The sequence below is a fragment of the Gymnoscopelus braueri genome (genome assembly GCF_963280865.1).
Source record: "Gymnoscopelus braueri genome assembly, chromosome: 20".
NCBI lineage: Eukaryota > Metazoa > Chordata > Actinopteri > Myctophiformes > Myctophidae > Gymnoscopelus > Gymnoscopelus braueri.
In genome coordinates, this window is record NC_137622.1 from 6,187,153 (window position 1) to 6,211,070 (window position 23,918).

A 23,918-nucleotide genomic window follows, 5' to 3' on the forward strand; every position below is an offset into this window, starting at 1 on the left:
AAAAGCACAAAAATAGAATTGCTGTATCAAATTAAAACAGTCAAATTACTTGACAATGCAACTAAAAAAATAAAAAAATATTTTTTAACATCAATAAAAGCTATAAACAATGACAGATTGAAATCAACAGAATCCACGGACCTGTCTCAGTGGGATTAAAGTGAAGTAGGACTTCAACCCTACTTCACAAATAACTGGAAGAAAACAGGTGGGGGAAATGGTGTGCGAACTTGACACTGTAACAGACCTCTCATAAAGTCTTTGTTCTTTGTGACCAGTCGTTTTTTAACAAACTCAGTGATAATTTGCTTGCCAGACTCTGCAGCATTTCCAAGGTCCTTCAGTATATCTTCTGAAGCAACATCACCAGTTGTCAGAGATACTAGATCATACACATTCTGCTGTTGGAAGACGTGGTATCTCTGGAACTGTTCAACAAGTTGAATGGCATCAGTATGAACTCTTTTTATTCTTGATGGAAGACAGTCTTTGTGGGTGTCTTCATCATCCTCATCCTCATGTGTCAGCCCAAACAATGATCTGGTATCCTCTGCCAAGGTTGCACGTTCATAGGTGATGGACCAACGGTTTCTAGACGTCTCATTTCTATCCTATCAGCCCTCCAGCAACCTTTCCAGTTTTGTTTATAATATAAATAAAATGGCAAAAAGGCAAAGGTCAAAAGGAACTTCATTGAAGCTGTGTTTAGTCTCCTTGGCTACAAGATCACCATCTAGGAAGCCCTGGTAGACCTCTGGTGCTGTCTGTGCCAGAAGTTTCATGTCTGCGATGAATGCAGCACCCCATCTTGTATAATGGGTGTGATCATAAGCAGCAAACCAGGGCACCAAGCTCTTGAAGGTTGTAAAGGTTCCAATCAGCACACCTCAGTGCCCACCCAAAGAAAATAATATTAATCATCACTTTAGCCAGCATCACCTAATATTAGCTTTTCTACTTGCATTTTCATAACATTACCACATTAGCAGTAAAATTACATTTGCAAATGTGCTCAACATTATAGCAGCAAATTTAAAATAACTTCAGTAATGTGAAATGTGTCATATCAGCTTTGGCCCCCTGACTATAATGTAACTCCCATGATTCTAACCCAGGTCTCTCATGCGGGTAAGGACTGCACTAAAGCCAAACATCTTATCCACTAGCCTAAAGGGGAACCCACCCTTGTGCAGGCCCCTGAACTATGACCTACTTATTTCCTGCTCCCTGTCTTCTTCTAGCACTGTAAAAGTGATGCTGAAATGTCTCTACATGACCACAGACGCGTCCCTCTTTTTGCTCGTAGTTTCCGTTCTTGCCCCGCCCGACAGTCCCGCAACACGGCACTGCTGCTTTGCCAATGACAGAGTTGAGGTATGCCTGAATTACATCATATTCATATAAATACGATCCATATTTTAAACAATCATCTTTGTCATCACAGTAATTTATAGCAGTCCCTGCATTCAGGCATGCACGGAGACAAAAGAACTATGCTTAGCTTTTGAGACAGATGAAGTGTGCACAATATATTCCAATGTATATAATTGTATTATGCTTATACCATGCAACGCAATAAAGCCAGCGGCTTGTTGCGGTCCTTTCACATGTACTGTGCCTCAGTTGGGCGATAACGTGAACTGTACGAGCCAAAAGAGGGAAGTGCCATAGACCCCCCCCCCGCCCCTTGCATTGGTCTCAGGCCTTCAGCTGTGCTTGTTCTTGTGAGACTGAACGCTGTGTTGCATCCGCACTGTGCCGAGCTCTGCTGGAGCGGCGCATGGAGGACAAGCGAGTGCGGAACCCTTCCCCGGAGAAGAAGTAGAGCAGCGGGTCGAAGCAGGAGTTGGCCGCGGCCAGGCACATCGTCACCACCACCTTCTTCTGCATAGCCACCTGCCAGATTGAGGAAGAAGTGCTTTACCACAATGTAGAAATACTCTGTTACAAGTAGCAGGCCTGTATTCAACAATTTTACTTGAGTAAGAATACAACCTTATTGGCATCAAAATATACTTGAAATACCGAAAGTAAAATTACTAATTCATGCAGAATGTCACTTTTTTTTTTTTTTTTGTGTCTACATCTTTGGAAAATAGCTGATCTACAAGATCACACGTCGCAATACGACATGTTGTGAGCTTGTAGATCGACTATTTTCGAATATGTGTGAAGCACAAACAATGGCTTAAATGCTTAATGTATGTTTTGCAATAATAATCTAGATCTACAAAGTAACTAAAGTTTTCAAGTAATTGTAGTGGAGTAAATAGTACAATATTTGCCTCTGCCTATATAATATTGAAACATGGAAATACTCAAGAAACAAAAAAAAAACGCCTCAAAATTGTACTTAAAGGAGAGATCCGGACATTTTAAGTGTTATCTTTGATGTGTCGTTAGTCACTCACCGACGTAGAAAGTGGCGTTGAGTTTTTCCAGCGATTCCCCTGTCGTCATTTTTTCGACCCCCTCCGTTGGCATAATGGGAGCGCGTGCCTGAGTGAAATTCGTCTATTATAACCGATGCAAAGTTATTTTTTTCTCTACTACTACTCATTGTAGAGTCTCATGATACTCAAACATGCACTGAAAGTTCCTGAGAAGCTAACGCTAATGCCGAACGAGCTAACGCTGGTTGCTTGTTTCTCTCCCAGAACCTGGCAACTCGGTGTTGCCAGGGAGAGAAATAAGCAAACGGAGGGCAAACATTATGCCAACGGAGGGGGTCGAAAAAATGACGACAGGGGAATCGCTGGAAAAACTCAACGCCACTTTCTACGTCGGTGAGTGACTAACGACACATCAAAGATAACACTTAAAATGTCCGGATCTCTCCTTTAAGGACAGTACTCAGTACTGTAATTGTACTTGATTTGCTTTCCGGTAGCTCTACCTTCTCGGCACAGCTGGCGCCGGCCCACGCCGGGAGGAAGTTGATGTGAACGCTGCGCTGGATGTGGTAGGGCATAAAGCTGACCAGGAAGGCCAGCGTGACGATGACGATCATGCGGATGGCCTTGGTGCCGGCGCTGCTCTGCCTGTGCCCCGTGACGCTGCGGGACAGCAACGTGCGGATGATGCCTGCGTAGCACAGCAGGATGACCAGGAACGGAAGGATGAAGCCCACCACCAGAGAGAAGTAGTTCAGCATCACCTGCATACAATAAACTTGATTAGGTTGATCTTGACCACTTAAACCCTCTATTCTTAGTGAAACGGAACTGAGTTGCAAAGTTCTTCGTACACTCTTATAAAATATTTTGGCAAATGTTCCCCTCAGAATCATGACATATGCCTGATACAGACCTAGATCAGGGGTCTTCAGGCCAAGGACCCCCTAACTGAGAGAGATGTGAAGCAGGAACCCCCTCTATATTGTATAAAATTGTGTTTCAGATTAAACTTTTTTTGTTTACTTGGTCTGCTCTTTTGTCCTTTTACACCTATACCTTCTTGCCAAAAATAACCGATCTACAAGCTCACAACGCCTCGCATCGCAGATCGGACATTTTTGCTATTTGTTAATAATTTTTAAAGTGAAAGTGGTTAAGTGTGTCTGTGGGTTTCATAAATATTGAACCAATGACAAGTATTAACATGAGTTTGAAACTAAATAATAACTACATTGGATCCAGTGGAAACAGGATCTTTTTTCCATTTCCTGAAAAGCAACGGTTATGGACATACAAGGTTTCTACCCGACAGCGACGATATACTTTTTTTTTGTCGATACAAATATCAATCAACCAATCAATTAATCAATCAGTTACCAGCTTGTTGATCTGGCGGTCCTGTTCGGGCGGCTCGAAACACTTGGTTTTGTTGGTTTTGGGGTCCACGTGTTGTCCTGTCATCAGGAAGGGCGAGGAGGTGACACAGATGAACACCCAGATGCCCACGCACACCAGGCGCGCACGGCACTGCGTCACCAGATGCATGTTCTGCACGGGGAACACGATGGCCACGAAGCGTGTAACGGACATGGCGGCCATGAAGAAGATGCTGCAGTAGAGGTTGACGTAGAGGGCGTAGGAGCTACGTAGAGATACACACAGAAACATTAAGGTGCCAACTGGAACCAAAATGTGTTCTTAGTTCAGAGAGGAACCATTTTTGGTTCCAGAAAGAATCTTTCAGACCAAGGTACTTTAACCCATTGAGACCTGAGGTCGATTCTACAAATGCTGTTGCCAGTTTTCTGAAAACCGTGTGTTGCTATATCACTGGTGCACACACTTTTTCATGTCAAGGACCCCCAAAATGATATGTATTTGGCCGCAGACCCCTATCTCAATATTTAGTTCCAGAGACCCCACAGAAGCAAAGATTTGAGTTTTAAAAACGATATATTCAAAGAATTGCACAAATCTTCATGATTAAAAAAAATAAAATCAAAGCGCGGCACTAAGTGACACGCTAGGAGCTTGTATATCTGCTATTTTTTAATAGCTAAAGAAATCGAAAATGATACAGACGGGTTTAACAGGTTAAAGAACCGTTTATATTAACTAGATTTGAAGGCCCTTGAATCTAGTCCCATATTGCACTGATCACAGCAATGGTCACTGATTATTGCCATTTGAGGTGTTTGGTGTGACTATTCTCATGGCAGACACCTGAACAGTGTTTGTGCCAATGTTGGTGCGGATTGGAGAAACGGAGAACCTGTGGTACAGGCCCAGGCACACCCCAGGCACACCCTGGTACCCCGGCACAATGACAGTAGTACACTCACCTGATCCGACAGAGGAAGTCGCCCAGGTTCCACTGTCCCTTGTTGACGTAGTAGATGACGCGCAGTGGCAGCGTGCTGACGCACAGCAGGTCCGACACGGCCAGGTTCAGCATGTAGATGTGGAAGGGAGAGCTCTGCCGATAGGAATGGATCAGGACCACCAGGGCAAAGCCGTTCCCAGACAGACCGACTATGGTGATGATTGAGTAGACCGTGGAATAGACGGAGTTACGGAAGTCGTCGATGGATTCACACGGTACGGAGCCGTTCTCTGCCATGCCTGGAATACCTGCGGAACCTGGAGATGAGGAGCGAGGAGAGCAGAACAGAGGAGGAGAGAGAGGAGACACATCATAGGTTGGGGGTCAGTAGGTGCCCTTGACCACAGCAGGGTAGGGGCGTTGCAGCCTTGTCTGTGTGGAGGTTGTCTGACATTTTAAACAAAATAATGACTTGCTTTCATCCACTCAATGTGATAGTCAAACTTGTCTATATAAGTTTAGTAGACAAACACTTTTGAACATTTGTATGGGCTCAAAGTGGTTAACATACAAGTGCGTACATGTAAGAAGGGGGGTGACTTTTGTTTCTAAAATCATTACATACTGATATATTTATTAATTATGTTATTAATATTTGCCGTTCCTAATTTGCTCTTTAAAATGTCCTCTGTCAGCAGATATTCTTCACTCTCCCTGATCACAGTGAGATTTGAGCTCACAACCCTTTTCTCTCACTGTACTTTTAACATATCTGCTGTAAAGTGCTCATAGAAAACAGCTAGCTTGTGTTTATGAAAGTACTGGGCCCTGGAGATAATATCACATAGCCAGATTGGAGGCGAACCCATTTGAGGTTTCTGCAGAGATTACAAACTGTGAACGCTGCACACACCATGAAGAGCATAATTCATCTGCCTAAAATGTACCTGCATATTTTCCAGTGTACAACTACTCAATAACAACTAAAGGGTACTAAATTATTATTATTATCTGACTGTATCTGATATCAAAAGTAGCAGATCGACAAGCTCAAAATGTATTGCTTCACGACGCATTTTGAGCTACTACTACTTTTGCATTTTTTTTATTTGAATCCTGAAAAGTAACAGTTTTGCTCATACAAGGTTTCCACCCAACAGAGACGATATTGTAGTTGCAACCTCTCTGGTTTGATTGCAGCTGGAGCCATGTGTTGCTTGTCCTTCCCTCTCTCTGCACCCCTTTATCTAAACACAGCAATACTTGGAATACAAGGAAATGCCTGCTGAAGTGAAAGTCAATGTGAAATGCTGTTGCTCCATGCATATAAAACCACAATCTTATTTACACTAACATTGGTTTTGAGATGCACTTTTTTTGCTATTTCTATTTGACCAAAGGAGACAGACTATCATCACAGTAGACAACATGCCCAGAGAGAGAGAGAAAGAGAGAGAGAGAATGAGAGAGAGATAATGAGACAAGGAAGGTAAGGTATAACGCGCACGCGCACACGCACCCCCCCCCCCCCCCCCCCCACACACACACACACACTTGAAATATTTATTTATGTCCACATAATAAGTACAGGATGTACAAAGGACATAAACACTGCCAGTGCAGTCGGATAAGGGGAAAACAGCCAGTTACAAAGTGCATGTAAAGCAGAGCATTGTTACATACAAAACAAAAGATGGCATACTTGTCGAACACAGCGGACAACAATCATGGGTCATGATTCATCATAAGGTATAACGCGCGCACACACACACGCACACACACACACACACTTGAAATATTTATTTATGTCCACATAATAAGAAGTACAGGATGTACAAAGGACATAAACACTGCCAGTGCAGTCGGATAAAGGGAAAACAGCCAGTTATAAAGTGCATGTAAAGCAGAGCATTGTTACATGTGGCATACTTGTCGAACACAGGGTCACTGGGTCATGATTCATCATAAGGTATAACGCACGCACGCACGCGCACACACACACACACACACACACACACACACACACACACACACACACACACACACACACACACACACACACACACACACACACACACACACACACACACACACACACACACACACACACACACACCTGCTCTAAGACAAAAAAACACATCTGATGTCTTTGGCCTACCGTTCCATTCCCGTTTGGGAGACACACACTTTGTTACGTACTTCTGTCATTCCATTCTCTCTCTCCCTCCCTCTCCCTTCTCTCTCTTATCCATTTCATCTGGACCCAGAGCTCTTGAATGTGATTGGACAAGCTGAGTGAAGATCTCAAGATTCAGCAGTACTTAGGTACAAGCAGTAAAATGTCATTGGGGCTATGGCCAATCACAGCATGTGTTATTACTGTTCTGTCTCCATTGGACATCTCCTCATCTCCTTCTGCTCCTACTCATAGAGCTGCTATGTATTAGACCTAGACCTACTCCTTTTCTGGACCTGAACAAAGCAAATACAATACAAATGTACAACTAAAAATACAAATAATAGTAAAATAAAACAAACAAAAATAACTATAAAAACATTTTAAAATCAAATCCAACAATCCAGTCAAATTAAACAAAAACCACAAATAACAGTTACATACTTGAGAAGTTACTTGTAAGGTATCTCTTGATGTGTTTTTTTTAACTAATTTTGTTATGGATTGTACATAAGATGTTTTTGGGCAAAGGGATGTTACTGTAAGTGATCTACAAGCTCACAACGCAACACGTGTTGTGTGATGCATTGTGAGATTGTAGATCCACTATTTTTGCTATTTTTCATAGAGGAATTAAGTGGTAACTTTTTCCTCCCAAACATTCTCAAAAGTAGGAAATAGGAAACAGCAGATCAACAAGTTCGCAACGCGTCGGGTTGCGGTACGTGAGCTGCTCTTTCAGGTTTTTCCACTATTTAAAAAAAAATATGTCAAATTTTGTCCAGAGTGCTATTAGTGCATTATGTATTTTCATTATTGGTACTGGTAATTGTCAGTCATTCCAGTGAATATTTAATGTAATTTGTCATATCCATCCCGTGCATTCTTTTGTTTAAAAAGGACGACTTCACCCATTTTCAACATATCTTCATATAATTATTAATTAACCAATATTATAATATTCAATGCCAATCGTGACAGGCCCAGATTTCTGCTTTTATTCAATTCAAAACACTGGTGATGCCTGCAGTGATACCTGCAGGACATGAACCACCCCTACACCCCTTCCTGCACAATCCCATCAGTTAACACAGGACATCTGTCCCTCCGTTCCCTACCACAAAGGCCGACGCTGCAAGCCACCTGTCTGTCTGTCTGTCTGTCTGTCTGTCTGTCTGTCTGTCTGTCTGTCTGTCTGTCTGTCTGTCTGTCTGTCTGTCTGTCTGTCTGTCTGTCTGTCTGTCTGTCTGTCTGTCTGTCCGTCCCTTCCCTACCACACAGGACAACGCTGCAAACCACCAGGACTCATCTCCCTCTTGGCTCCTACAATAGCCTCTGTCAGGTCTGCAGACTCACTCCGTGTGTGGGATGTTGGGATGTGTTTATGTTGATTTGATTCTTTTGGGCAGGGGCGAGTGGAAGCTAATGAGCGTAATGACGAGCTGTGTCGAATGATACTCTTGACTTTCCATCTGGCTCTGATACAGACTCTGAGATGCATTTGTGTATTATCGGTTCTGCTTTTTAATAAAACTCTCATTAATATTTAGTCAGGACTGGAGAGCTTGATTTCCCCCTGCAGTCTGAAATCACACCTCTTCAGACTCCACCTCAACCCTCGCACCCCATATTCCTTGTATCACTTCTTGCTGTGTAACTGTATTTAGATTTATTTAGATGCTTATGCGCGCGCAACAGCAGCAAGGACTCGAGGGAGTGCGGTGCCCGCCGTCGAGTAGTTCGGATATCCAGTTGTCCAGAACCGCCAATCCAACCAATATGACAATATATGGGCATTCCAATATATGGGCATATACTGATCAGAGCCTTGTATTAGAGAGTTCAGCGCCGGTCACGTGGTTCATGTAAGCTGAAAATATTGAAAAAACATGAACATGAACTTCCGGTTTAGGGCTTTGTCACTATTCGCCAATAGACGGCTAGACCTGGCCCGAAGAAGTGAACGCTAGTGTCAGAACTATCTCTCTCTATGGGTCTGATACTGATTACATCAGGGATCTCCATATATGGGCATGAAAGGGACATGGACTGACAGATATCTTCATATATGGGCATAAAAGGGACACAGGTAGACAGAAACAGACATCTCCATTTATGGGCACAAAAGGGACACACACAAACGGGTACTCTGACAAAGCCCCCAACACTATGACTCAGACATATTGGTCGGATCGGCAGTGCGACGTACTGTAGCGGCATGTGGCCCGAACTCTACGAGAGCTGCGTAGCGGCTCAAACCTATAGTTTGAATAAAATTTAAAAGGTTTGAGCGTAGCGGCTCAAACATTTAGTTTGAATAAAACTAACGTGCGAGGAGGGAAGCCAAAGACAGCACATCCCTCAAGAGTCCTTCTGTTTCACTGATCCCATATAATGCTAACATGGTCTAGTCTGGGATAAGGTTTGAAATACACCGTTCCAGAATTTCACAAGATTTGGACACAGCCAGAACATTATGTATTAGTGAAGTGTTGACTCGTGCATTTGTCTCAATTAGAGCTAAGCTCCGATTCTAGATAATTTTAATTTAGAAATAATATAAGCTCTATAATAATAATAATAATAATAAACTTTATTTGTATAGCACCTTTCATGACATGAAATGCAGCTCAAAGTGCTTTACAGAGCAAGAATACAATTACAGTTACAACCAATTTAACAATAAAGCAAAAAAATAAGAAAGAAAAGAAAAGAACATTAAAATAATAGCAAAAGGCAGTGAATCAGGCAATACAGTGAGGACATGGGTAACAACACAGAGACTTAAAAATCAACCAAAAAATCTGCTAAAAGCAAGAGTGAAGAAGTAGGTCTTGAGCTGTGCTTTAAAGCTATCGACAGAGGCTGCCTGCCTTGGGTGTAATGGGAGTTTATTCCACGCTGTCGGTCCGTAGAAGCAGAATGCTGCTTCACCGTATTTTTTATGTCATTGTAGGCACCTCGAGCAGGTCAGCACTTGAAGACCTGAGGGGCCGGTTTGGAACATATCTCTCTAGGCAGTCATAGAGGTAGGAAGGTGCCAGAACAACCGGGAGCCAGTTTAGTGAAGCTAGAACTGGAGTAATATGTTCTCTCATCCTAGTTTTAGTTAAAACTCTGGCTGCCGCATTTTGAACAAGTAGTAATCTGTCAGTTGTTTTCTTTGGCAGGCCAGAGTAGAGTGCATTGCAGTAATCAAGCCGAGAGAAAACAAAAGCATGGATCAACGTTTTTGCATCGTACAATGACAGATAGTCTCTAATTCGTGCAATATTTCTAAGATGAAAGAAAGCAATCTTGGTAACATGATTAATGTGTGTACTAAAATTCAATTCAGAATCGATAATAACCCGCAGGTTCTTTACTGTAGTGTTACTTTCTACAGTCAGGTTACCAAGTCTACTTATTATTGATTATCTCTGCTCACTAGAGCCAATTATGAGAACTTCTGTTTTATCCTTATTTAGCTTAAGAAAGTTCTCACTCATCCAGCATTTTATACTGGACAGACAGGTCAACAATGGGTCTAGAGCACAGGGGTCGTCTGGAGCTACCGAAAGATATGGCTGGGTATCATCAGCATAGAAATGGAAGTTCACTCCGTGATCGGCGATGAGTTCTCCCAGCGGCAGTATATACAGGGAGAACAATAAAGGACCCAGAATTGAGCCCTGTGGAATACCAGAACAGATGTCGTGTTTGTCTGCAACAAAGTCAGCTAGACTGACAAAATAGCTTCTGCCTGTTAGGTAGGAGTAAAACCAAGACAAGGCTGTGCCTGACAAACCAATCCAGTACTCCAGGCGTTGTATTATAATTGTGTGATCAATCGTATTAAAAGCAGCCGTTAAATCAAGAAGTAGGAGAACGGATTTTTTTATTTTTATTACATTCTTATCCCACTATTTTGTAACCCCATTTTTTGCACCCAGTGCCAATTGTCTATAATCCTGGGCACTACCTTCCCTCTGCCAACCTAGGGAGGCCAGGGCCGAGCTCATGCCTCCTTCAATGCATGAGAGCCAACTGACCTTTTTGTCACCTGACAGGGGAGTGTTTCCCTGGTTGGACGTAGCGCGTGGAAGGAACACGTTATTCCAACCAGTTCCTTTCCCCTCCATCAGGCGCCCCGGCTGGCCAGGGGGAGGCAGTATAGTGACCAGGATTACTGCATGTTTTTGTGAGGGTACCTACCCTAGGGAACACGGGGAGAACATGCAAAGTCCACACAGAGAGGCCCTTTCACCAACCCCACCTAGGGTATGGGCACTGATGACGCAGAGGAGAGAACACGCCCCCAGCGCCCACAGCGTCCCCTGCGGGAATTTAAATAAGTCTCTTCACCATGCAGCCATAAAATGCCAAAAATGTGTAATCCTGTGCCATATGGCGTAAGAATGAGGCGGGCCCCCAAACATGGGACAAATGAAGAAGGTGTGGGAACAGCAGAGAACAGCTGCCCGAACAACTAACCAAAACTAGAATAAAAAATAAATACAAATAAAAACAAAGCTTTACCAAAAACGAACTTTACTGAAACTGTATTGTTACAAAACAAACTAAAACAAAAACCATACAGAAAATGTCCTTAGTGTGTCAAAAATCTTCCAAAATGGCAGATCTACAAGTTCACAATGCATCACATTGAGATGCATTGTGCATACCATAACTAACACTAAAACAAAAAACCCAGGACCTTCTAGCTGTGAGGCGACAGCCAGGGGCGTGCTGGGACCAAAATTCTGCTCTGGGATTTTCTTTTTTTTTCTTCATTTTTTATACTTTACTTTACATTTTAATACTTTTTTTGGGTGGCCCACCGGCCGTTTGGCGGCCCGTAAATGGCGCGGCCGTTCTGGAATTTTCCCGAATTTCCCAGTGGCCAGCACGTCCCTGGCGACAGCGCTACCGACGACGCCACCGTGCCCCCTGAACGGATACATTTTTGTCGTCAGCGGACACCCTAAGATCATTGATTACTTTTACAAGTGCTGTTTCTGTGCTGTGACCTTTCCTGAAGCCAGATTGGAATTTGTTATCAACCTTATTGTTCTGTAGGAACACATCCAGTTGATGAAAGATTTTTTTCTAAGACCTTGCCCAGATTGATTGATTGAATATTTTATTAGGCAAAAAATTTAAAACAGCACAGTTACATTTAAAATACTTTGTCTAACAGGTCCGTTCATAAAAGTCCTTGCGGACTTGTTTCCAATGAGGGCCTTGGTATTCAATTCATAGGCAAAAGGCAGGTTAGAAATTGGTCTATAATTACCAAGCACAGAGGGATCAAGGTTGTGTTTCTTGAGTAATAGACCCCTTAACAGACGACGTCACGCTGGTTGCAAGCGTCATACTGCGCAAGCGTCAAACCCATTCTGCCAGGTCTCGCTAGGGCGCGCAGCACTAGCCAACACACAAGAGGGGGTTGGGTGTGCTGAAACTCGTGCACCCCGAAACAACAGGCTGAGAATTGATTGCATGAAACAATCACCTGTGCATCCAGTCTCAATCTTGGTAAACACATAATTGGTCTATGGCCTGACTACAGCCGTTTTCAGTGAGTCTGGAAAGACGCCTGATTGTAAAGAGCTATGAACAACTTTAAATTGAAGTAAGGAATGAAGTAAGAAAGGCGAGCACAGATGGGAGAGGAATGAACTTGGAATGAACTTGTTTGAGGATGTTATCCCACACCCAGTCAGATAGTTCCGCTTCCATTATATTTTGATCTTTGTTTGGGTTTGTCAACTACTATGAGATAAGATTTCATTGCTGTTAGGCAGAAACATTTTATCTTGTGCAAGCTTGTACCTCTACAAGCTTGTAGATCTGCTATTTTGTTTTCTTTTTTTTAATGTTAAGTCTGCCTGTGGGCTTATACTTATACTGCATTGAACCAATGAAAAGTATTAACCAGCTTGTGACTAAATAATAACTACATTGGATCCATAAATGGAACTGGTTCTTTATTCCATTTCCTTTCACATGCGGTTTTTACGAGGAACTTATAAATTGGGGCCGTGATTAGGTGTTTGTGGGTAGATGAGATTGTTAATAGTCTGTAGCCTGAAGAAGTGAGATGGTGGTGAGATAAACTTCTCAGACAGCATTTTAAACGAGGCAAGGCTGCCATCTATAAAATTGTTTAAAAAGGCAATTTGAATGTAAAAAAGGATTTTGATTTACATTGCAATGTTTTGAAACATTTTGAAACTATTATATTTTTGACAATATAAAGCCGTGCCCAAAATAGTGATGCCGTTGAAAGTGGTTAAAGTTTTTCTACAATGTTATCACTTTGCTTCACAATGATAACATTGATAATGTAGGATAAGATTATAGATTCTGCATGACAATTTTGACTGATATCACATTGAGAACATACAGGCAGACAGTGGATGAAAGCAAGTTATGATTTTGTGCAACATGTTTAAATTAGAGGTGCCTATAATAAGCTGAAGAAGAAGAACCACCATTTTGTGTGTGTAATTGGCATTTAACGGTTTTTTAACTGAGAAAAGTGGGTGCCAAAACTGCCAATTAGGGCTGCAACTATTGTTTTTGTTTTTTTTACATCGTACATCACAAATCAATACAAAAGAATTTAATCAACTGAATCCGTTTGTCTGACTAACCACTTATAAGCCCTAGTTTAAAAGTGTCATGCAAAAATAGGGGGAAAAAAAAAGATCTACAAGCTCACAATGCATCGCAACACAACGCGTTGTGGGCTTGTAGATCTGCACTATATTTTCCTAATTTTAGATCGATTTTGAAAGCATAAATTGTGAGTTCTGTGTTTCCAGAAGTCAGGGTTAGTACCACCTCCTGAGCTTATCTGCTTATCTGAGCTTACCTGGGCTTATCTGAAACCGAGCCCTAACCCAGAAACCTATTTGATGACACGGTTCACTGAAAACAGGAAACCATGTGTCTGTTATGACCATCAGATAGAAAGATTCTTAATTTCCTGTTTCAAAATTCTACATCCTGTGCGAGTCATACTTGAATTTGTGGTGTTTAGCTGCACTTTTTACCGCCAAATGGGCAGGTCTATAACTCGATATACAAATGGAACCAAATGGACCATACCTTATTTATCTCCGGGGACCCCAATCTACTACTCAATCTACAGTGTTTATTTAACTCTGAGTGTGTGCAAATGGAACCTAATGGATCGGCAAAATCATGCAAACGCAGTAAAATAGATGGATTAATAGATGGATCATGACATAAGGATTATGTCATGATCCATCTGGTTTTAACCACATTAACTCTGGAGTACATATTTTGGCCAAATTGTATTTTATATTTTCCCAACATCTCAAAAATATTCAAAAGGTATTCAAAAATAGCGACAACAGCAAATAGATCTGATTTTGTATAGGGCATAAGTGGTTACTCCATATTAGTGTAGATCTTCTGAATGCATGCCTACATTTTTATTGCTAGTGAATGTTGATGGTTTACTTAATTTTTATTTTATTTTTTTAACTAAATTTTTATCCCACGATTTTGTAACCCTATTTTTTACACCCAGTGCCAATTGTCTATGTAATCCTGGGCACTACCTTCCCTCTGCCAACCTAGGGAGGCCAGGGCCGAGCTCATGCCTCCTTCAATGCATGAGAGCCAACTGACCTTCTTGTCACCTGACAGGGGAGAATTTTTATTTTCTGTTTATAATTTCCTTGCTATTCTTTTAGAACATCATGTCCTCAGCTAGCTACAAATACAGTATTTGTGGTTGGTTCATTGGCTTTACAAAACCAAGCAGGAAGGGCACATGTACACACCAACATTGCAGAGATGCTGACCATGGTGCAGAGGCATGAAAATGAAAGATGTCAAGAGCCTCTTCTTTCATTTTCATGGTTCCATTTAACATACAAAATCCTGTTTGTGCAAGAGAGACTGACTCTTGCAACATGTCAATGTCAACATTCCAGCATGGCTGAGATCGAAAACTTGCATTTGTCACTTCCATTGTAATCTGTTAGTTAGATAGGCTTGTTAAATGATATAGACTACTTAATTACACGTTAAACAACATAACTAATAATCAATGAATAATCTCCAACAAATATTTGACACGCTGAAATGTTTACTTTGCCTTGGTGATGCATTTTAGAAACATTTTCAATTCATGTAAAAATATCATCTCGTTTGGCTGTGCAAGCCTGATTTACACTTTGTCCTTCAACGGTGTTGCATGTCACATAAATTAATTATTTTGTATAATTTAAGTAATAATCATGAAAGAAAAAAATAATGCAACAAGTTTCTTACCGTTCATGTGCAGCATCATGATGTTGCTCTGTGTGAGTCAGAAAAGGAAAGACAGGGCAGGCAGGATGCTTTTCAAAGAGGGTGTATCCGCTGTGTGTGTGCGTGTGTGCATGTGTGTGCACATGCTTGCGTGCGTGCGTGTGTGTGTGTGTGTGTGTGTGTGTGTGGCTGAGAATGGTAGCAGCAGGAGCAGGTGGTTGATAAAGCGTTAGAAAGTAGAAGTATCAGATTGTAGAGTATTCTTTTCTGTTCTTGATTCTTTCCTCTTAGATTACGTGATTAGATAGGATGGATAGATAGACAGAGACATAGACAGACAGAGACAGACAGACAGACAGACAGATCTTTATTAATCCCACAGGAGAAATACATGCACCCCCCCAAATTTAGCACAAACATGGGAAAATATTCATTCTATTACTCTGCCACCATAATGTGGAATGCCCTGTCCTTCCATTAAAGGATGTGAATCACTGGCATCCTTCAAAACTGGCCTGAAAAAGCATCTGTCAGGAATCTACAAGTGGAGATAGATATTAAATCCCATTGAAATGAGGGATCATAAACTGCTGCCGTTTTTCCTTTTCTCCTCTGTAAATACAGCTAAGTATTAATGTGTTTATTTTCAATGCTCTGTTGATGAATTGAATACATAGGACCACAATGGAAACAAGTCCCGAGGACTTTTTTGCTTTATCCTTTTAGCCCAAATGTTTTACTGTAGGCCTACCTTTACATGTTTGTGTGTGGGGGGTGTTCTTTGTTGTATTTTTAAGGCAAAAGTCTTTAAGTCCAATCCAAATCGTTTTCTATCAAACAAAAATGTAATTCATGATTAAATCTGCAAGCCCCTATGAATATGTTATTATTCATGATTTTATTCACCTGTGTGATTCCCATTCTGTAGCTCAATGTTCCTCCACATGCAGCTGATTCTCATTACGGACAGGCTACAGCCAAACATGCTTGTTTTAAATGCCTCTCTCTGCCTCGCTGTGCACAAGACACAAGGCAGTACCAAAAGTCCCCTGGCCCCCCTATTCCGTCACCACTGGCCCGACAACCAGCCTCCGTTTCACAAGAAAACTTCACAATAAAGCAACTGCAACACAATAATGACACACGTTTATCGATCATCTCAATCACATGAACACTAGCATACCTATTCTGGGGCGAACATTCGGTACAATAAGTTATATTGTAGAGTGAAAGCACAAGGGTCTCTAGCAGAGCCTTGAGGGACTCTGGTCAAGTATATAATGTAAGTTGTAACAGAGGTTTCTGCTACTACTTCTAAAGGACTGTATTTCTTAATAGGCTGGCTATTTCTATCGATCGCCGCAAGTGCTTGACAGCGGGCCCGGATTGATAGATCCTTAATCACGCAACTTAGATATGGTGAAGAGGCCCTGGTATTTATCTAGGTATTAATATTATTACTATTGCTATAACTTCCGAACGCTTCCCATCTGACAGCGTCGTAGTATTATGAGTAGGATATGATGTCGGTCGTAAGACTACGTCACGCTGGCGTTGTGTCCATGTACGGACTTAGTACCGTATCGCCGTCGTCATCTTCGTAACATAAGTGGTTAAATATATAAAATAATAAGCTTGATCACTTACCACTGCTCTGTCAAGATGAGCCTTCTGGATTAACTCCAGCAGAAAACTGGATTCAATATGTACACACTGTAGGCTACTAGTGTACTACCCAGCATGACTGTCTGTGCCTGTCTGACTGGTTTATCTGCGTTCTGACAGGGACTGACTGCGTCACATTATCTAAGTTCTTGTTAAAACGAGACCATTCTCGGGAAAGATGCAAAGTCAGAAATGATGCAAGTTGGGAATGCATGCACCACCTAGTTATGCGATACCCGTTGTACCCCATACATGAAGATTTCTGTAACTGTCCGTCCATGTCCCTTTTATGTCCATATCTATCTATCCATCCATCCATCCATCCATCCATCCATCCATCCATCCATCCATCCATCCATCCATCTATATACTATCTCTATATATACCTATTAACTTTTAACACTTTTTGTTGTAACTAAAAATGATCACTTACCCTGTTCTGGGGAGAACCTTCGTCAAAAATACCAAAATATTTTACTCAAGTACAGTGAATCATCAGTGCATCTCAAAGATTTCGACAATTCACAATCTCAAGGCACTGTATACAGTATCCGTGCAACATAGTAGCCTCTATAACACGTTCTTATCACTTGTGTTATCGCTTTTATCCCTATGGTGGTTTGGTGGGCTGTGGTACCGTACAGTGGACCCACCAGGGTTGAAAAAATAATAGTCTGACTGCACACTGGTTATCAGCTCCCCTTGATTATTGCTGTGCAACGTTTCAATCACACTGATCAAACCATTGTTTTATTGTTCATTGTGGAAACACATAAGAGGATGTGCCTGTGCTTACTTAACCTACGCCCATTACCCTGACATAACATAATTAACAAGACAGTATTGTTTGACAAGTCAATATAGCAACTTATCCAAACAATATAAATGTAATTGGAGCTGTGAGTCAACAACAGAGGTAAATACAGTAGACCGGATAAGGGAGTGTTTTTGATGTATGTGTGTGCCTCTCGCTTCTCTGCACTTCTGACAGCACCGCTGCTAAAGACACAGTATATCTACAGTATACCTGCTGCTTCACTACATCGAGCATTATTACTTAGTAGAGAGAGGCGCCGTGCAGCAAGTGGAGCGGTCTTCTGGGAACCGGGAGGTTCCCGCTTCGATGGCGTCGTAGTGCTCTTGAGCAACACACTGAAGCCACTGAATCTGCTCCTGATGAGCAGCATCGTTGGTGTGTGGATGTGAGGCATACAGTACTTTGTAAAGTGCTTTGAGTGCTGGATATGTGCTATGTAAATGCAAACACATTTACCATATAATCAAAATGGTCTAGAAAGCAATGTTTAACTAGACGCGTCGCAATTCTGGGAAATTGCAAAGTGTGGTTGCGCCGGTCGAGGCCGCCGGGACTCGAGGAATACGCCGGGAGGAATACCGTAGGAGGCCGCGCGACGTGCGATTCGAATTCGGTGCCGATCGGATCCTGCGTTTGTGACACGTGCCGTTTTGATTTGAGGAAATAGGCCCCTCCCACTAAAGAAACAGGCCCCTCCCACAAATGTAGCGGGCCATTGACATCGTCATGTCACTCCTGAGATCACTTGCTTTTCTTTTTGAGGGAACTGATCCCCCCAAAAATCATGTTTTTGTGTCAAACGGTTACATTTTAAGCATTTGTGGCGCCCCCTATAGGTCAAAGTGGAAATGCTTTTGGAGATTTGTTGAGTAAACCATCCTCGACGTGTGATTACAATTTGGGATTGACTGGACGTTTCGTTCGCGTTTTTAGGCATTTTTTGTAAAACGGGCCCCTCCCGCTAACTTTGGAATCCAATTACGGCCGAACGGTATAGACTATGAAAATTCCACTTGGATATGTTTATCGCATGGGTCCATAGATCATGTGTACCGATGTTTGTGAGATTTGGACAAAATCTGTAGGAGGAGGAGCTAAAAGTGTGTTTTGAAGAAAATTCAAAATGGCGGAAAATCTATCCAAACGGAAATGGCCTATATGGGGAGTTGCATCATGACCCAAGGAATCCAGGGGAAAAGTTTTTTTATTCTATGACCTACGGTTCAAGAGTTATAGGCCGAAAGGTAAAGTGGGCTGTTATAGCGCCACCATGAGGCCGACTGGTGTGATTATTTTTTAAATAATTTTGCAATAAACTATTAACCTCCCCTCCAAGTCTCGTAACTGTAGCCCTTACGGTTTCCGAGAAAAAAATACTTGAATGGGAGTTTTTGCAATTCCCATTAAAGTGGATGGGGAAATTTAATGCACTAATAAATCAATATCAAAAAATCTATCCAGACGCAAATGGGCGTGGCCTATATGGGGAGATGCGTCGTGACCCAAGGAATCCAGGGAAAAATACATTTTGATTTTACGACCTACGGTTCAAGAGTTATAGGCCAAAAGGTAAAGTGGGCTGTTATAGCACCACCATGAGGCCGAATGGTGTAATATTTGTTTCAATAATTTGGCAATAAACTATGAATGAAATGTTTGGAGCGGGGGGGTCTGGTGCAACGCTCAGGTCCTGGACCTGGTGAGACGGAGGAGGAGCCCGGCCAGGAGGCCATCCACAGAGCCTAGCCCCTCCACGTGCCAGAGCCTCCGCTCTCCCCCATTCCTGGCAGAGTAGTTTCGGACAAGCGTATTGAGTGGCCCTGTCTTTCCCTATTTAGGACTGACCGTGGGTAGCTACCTGGGACGTAAGTCGGGGCTTGATCAACCCTGGCTGGGTCACCTGGGTGAGGGTGTATGTTGCGAGACCCGAAACATCCTATGACCCCAGGCTACAACACTGATGATACGTCCCAGGTGCATCCATGTGATGTTTTTTCGTTATGAACCTCCCCTCCAAATCTGGTAACTTTAGCTCTTACGGTTTTTGAGAAAAGAATACTTGAATTTGAGTTTTTTCGCTTTTCCATTAAAGTGGATGGGGAAATTTAATGCACTAATAAATCAATATCAATTAAACTATGCAACCAATCTCTCTCGTACAAGCAGTCGATTCCCGGTGAAGCCGGTCATTATGACATATGGCACGAAATTGGGAAAAATAAACTGTGGGAGAAATAGCGAATAAGAAAAAAGTTTATCTAGAATAAAGTCGGTAGAGTACTATAGTCTGGTTGCCCATTCGGGCAACCACACTAATAACCCATGACTTAAAACAAGGATCAAAACTATTACTGAGCCATTAGGCTGTCCTCACAACTGTTTCGAAGCACTTTATGAGCTATCAAGTGAAGTGGTGTAGGCCTAAAGCAGTGTGTGGTCGACTCCATCTTCTTCACAGACACTTAGTGAGTTATGATAAAAAACTGAACAGCCCTCAAATCTTCTAAATGACTGGTCCATTTTCCAACGCAGTATCCGCACTCCATTTGCTAAGTACGTTATATGCAACTCATTAAGAAGAGACAACGGGAAATGGTACTGAAATAAACAACAGCCTTTCAAAATCAATTTAGGACAGTTTGTTTTGGTTCTCCGTTACAGACCCTCACCTTGACTCAGCATGAGGATAAAAACGGACTCTCATTAGGTACGATTAGACCCCGATATGGAAAGGTGTTCTGTTTTAAATTAAATAGTCTGAATGTCATAATTGTGCATGAGAAATACATTTTAAAATTGCAAACTCATAGCTGTATTTATTATTCAAATAGTTATGTACATTTTGGTTTTACAATGATTTCAATTGAATTTCAGTTGAATTATAGGGAAATTAAACTGCTCCCCCGAAACTAATAATTTATAAATAATTAGACATTTCATTACATGGGGTAAAATCTATTTTCAGTTTCACCCAGCTGAGAGCTACCCACAGAGGAGAGCAGGGGGGGGGCAGTTAAGGGTTAAGTTTCTTACTTAACCCATTTTGGACGGAAACCCCTATTTGTACTACTATACCTTTCAGGACGGGAACCCCTTTTGGGGTTCTTGCTATGTACAGTATATAGCAACATACATTTGTTGTAATCTTTGAATCAATATTTCAAGTTTTTCAGAAAACTTAGGTCAGGATTTAGAAGACGTTTTCAGAATCGGCCTCAGGTCTAAATGGGTTAAGGACACTTCGGCACATTGTCAGGGCCGGGAATTGAATTCAGCTCGTCAGAGGTAGCTGATCAGTGTTCAGACCCGCTGCAACTAGTGGTCACTTTCTCATCACTTTCTTCTCATTGGCTGGCCTTGGTTAGAGGCCAGCCAATGACACATCCTCTCACAATATGGGATCTATCATCTAAACAGCTGTAACAGACACACACAGCGGAGCACAGCGGTGTCACATTTCACTTACCAGGGGTTGTATGAGTGCTTTATTTACTTAACAACAACAACCTGCAGTGACAATGTGCTCTCAATTAAACGTATAATCATTTCCTGTTAGTTAACGGGGAAATAACAACACAAGCCTTTAAACTGATTTCACTGCTTATGAAAGCAGTAATTATGTTCGGGTGGCTCTTAACCCATTTAGACCTGAGGCCGATTCTAAAAACGCCTTCTAAATCCTGACCTCAGTTTTCTGAAAAACTTCAAATATGTATTAAAATTTTACAAAAACAAATGTTGCTATACAGTGTACTACATAGCAATGGGTTAGGAAATGTTTTGAAATCATAATAAAAAGAAAAAAATCACACCCAGTGTGAAGTGGGCGGTGTGGTCACAGTGGTCCTCACAGTGATGGAAGTTCACTTAAAGAAAAGTAATATTGTGGACTAACCATTGGACTAACCAAAAAACATAAATGTGTTTTTTTTAAGTGCATAGTCCTATTTATAGGGCTATGCACATGTGTCATGTTTCACTAGCCAATCACAGTCCTGAATAGACTGTGATTGGCCAATCACGGTGCAGGGTTAGGGGGGTACACTGGTGGCCAATCACAGCGCAGGGTTGGGGGGGTGCAATCGATGTCGATGTCCAAACCTCACATATAGGGGCGGTTTCACCGCCCAAAAATCACACCCAGTGTGAAGTGGGCGGTGTGGTCACAGTGGTCATCACAGTGATGGAAGTTCACTTAAAGAAAAGTGATATTGTGGACCAACACCCCTAACTTAAAAAAAACGGTTTCACCGCCCAAAAATAAGGGTTATTTACCCGTGAGCCATAGAAATTGACAAATACCTGTCAGGTGAAAGCATGGCAACAAAGGTGGTTAAAAGAGTAAACCAGAGAACAAGATTTATGGGCAGAGTTTCCTCTTTTGTCAACCCTCAGGCCCTCAGGACCCTCTCAGGGGCCCTGATTCAGCCCGTTTTTGACTATGCTTGCTCCTCTTGGTACTCCAACACCTCAGTGTCACTGAAGACTAAGCTTCAAACCTCCCAAAACAAACTGATTCGACTACTTCTCGGACTGGGGCCCATGACCCACCTCTCTCCCACTCACTTTGCCAGCCTAGGCTGGCTCAGGGTGGAAGACAGGGTTAAACAACTAAAAATGGGACTGGTCTTCAAAATCGTAAATGCAGATTTGCCCGAAATGCCCCCTATACCCGCATATCTGTCTAAATACCTCCAAAAAGTTAGTGACACCCACAGTCACGAAACTAGAGGGAGCGTAAACAACAATCTGGTACCACCCACCCATAAAACAAACATGGGCAAATTCTCCTTCTACAGCACGGCCACCAAGGAATGGAATAGTCTAACCCCATCCCTCAAAAAATGCAGTTCACTGGGCTCATTTAAAACAGCCCTAAAAACTCATCTTTCTGGAGGCCATAAGAGGGAGGTAGTACCAGTTTCCCGGTAGACAGACGACCCCCTCCCCTTTTTTTGTATATATTTTTTATTTTTCATGCTTTTCTTTTGTACATAGTGGTATTTTTTCTCTGTATTTTTATGTTGATTTTTGAATTGTTTGGTTGCTACTATATATGTCTATGAAATTAATTCAAGGACCCCAACGGAAACAAGTCTGCAAGGACTTTTTTGGTCGGACCTTTTAGACAAAAGTATTATAAATGTAACTGTGTTGTTTTACATTCTTTTGCCTAATAAAATTTTCAATCAATCAATCAATCAATGGGTCCGCGACCCAACAATTGGTCCCGACCCAATGTTTAGGAAACACTGCTCTAGACCACAATCTGCAATCTGCATCATGTCACAAATGACAGAATGCAGTGGAATAGCCTGGGAGGGGGCACATGTTGACATAACAACAAACCTTAAACCATTAAGATGATTTACTTGTTGAGGTAATTTATGTAAGAGGTGACAGGAGAAGCTTAGAGGCTTTGTTATTGAACAATACATTTATCCAAATTAAATAATTGACCACAGCGTAATTGTTGTTCTGCAATCTGCATCTGGATTACCCACTGATAATCATTCATTTCGACTCTCAGTCGCGCGTGCACTTCTGTGTGTGTGTGTATGTGTGCGAGCAGGGTGTGTGAATGTGTGTGATATAAGGAACGATCAGTGTTTACTTTCCTTCATAATTTGTGTGGAAAGCCCTGTAGTGATGTGTCTGTCTGTGCGTCTGTCCTGGGCTTCTCGGATTGTCCAACCCAGTACAACGGGTATTGCATAAATGAGTGGGATATGAATTCCCAACAATCAATTACATTTAGCAGACACTCTTATCCAGAGCTTGTAACGTTCCCTACTTGCATCGTTCCTGAGGTATGGCCAACTTGCATCTTTCCTGACTTGCTTGGCCCTTTGGGCACCGGTCTAGCTTATTCAAATGGAAGTTATGAACAAGGAGTCTCTGCCAACACATGTTGCAGACCTCATCCAGCTGAGGAGAGAGTCCTAACAAAACATTTCACCACTGATGGACACCACTGTCAGGGGTTGACACTAAGGTCTCAGAGGCACTTGCCCGTCGGGCAAGTACAGGTCATTTTCTACTTGCCCACAGGTCTTGCTCACTTGCCCGAAAAGTAAATCGTCCTTTATAAAATTATAGGTTAAATTTTAATTACCATTCAATTAAACACTTATTTTTTTAATTTCTACTTGCGAATTATGGGGCTGCACGATAAAAAATGTCATACCTCAATATGTATGCCAAATATCTAAATAGCTATGAATATGACTATGGGTTGAAGGTTGGGTAAGTGATATTTTTTGGTTAAAA

At 41.9% G+C, this 23,918-nt stretch overlaps 2 protein-coding genes across 4 annotated transcripts in view; both read right to left on the reverse strand.

Annotated features, from left to right (window-relative positions):
* Window positions 1-15,296, reverse strand: part of LOC308076264 (cysteinyl leukotriene receptor 1-like) — a 29,653-nt gene extending 14,357 nt beyond the window's left edge. Inside the window, exon 1 of the mRNA XM_080416476.1 lies at window positions 15,188-15,296. Coding sequence (XP_080272602.1) covers window positions 15,188-15,206 — 19 coding nt within the window. The 5' untranslated portion in view covers window positions 15,207-15,296. The remainder of the gene's footprint in view (window positions 1-15,187) is intronic.
* On the reverse strand, window positions 1,698-16,919 carry LOC308076263 (cysteinyl leukotriene receptor 1-like). 3 transcript variants are annotated; one of them, XM_080416473.1, is made up of 5 exons: window positions 16,814-16,919; window positions 4,739-5,036; window positions 3,774-4,038; window positions 2,897-3,157; window positions 1,698-1,896 (listed from the first exon to the last, which is right to left on the reverse strand). In XM_080416473.1, exons 2-5 carry the CDS (start codon window positions 5,014-5,016, stop codon window positions 1,699-1,701), a joined length of 1,002 nt encoding a protein of 333 aa, XP_080272599.1. In that variant the 5' UTR covers window positions 5,017-5,036; window positions 16,814-16,919; the 3' UTR covers window position 1,698. The 3 variants fall into 3 exon arrangements, with proteins under 3 accessions (XP_080272599.1, XP_080272598.1, XP_080272600.1); XM_080416472.1 differs by lacking the exon at window positions 16,814-16,919 and adding an exon at window positions 15,188-15,320; XM_080416474.1 differs by lacking the exon at window positions 16,814-16,919 and adding an exon at window positions 6,878-6,915.
* Window positions 16,920-23,918: the final 6,999 nt, after the last annotated feature.

Coding starts and splice junctions, on each gene's coding strand:
- LOC308076263 (XM_080416472.1), bottom strand. Junction 4,039..4,738: donor GACTTCCTCTGTCGGATCAG/GTGAGTGTACTA, acceptor ATCTCTACGTAG/CTCCTACGCCCTCTACGTCA. Junction 1,897..2,896: donor GCGCCAGCTGTGCCGAGAAG/GTAGAGCTACCG, acceptor TCAATCTGGCAG/GTGGCTATGCAGAAGAAGGT.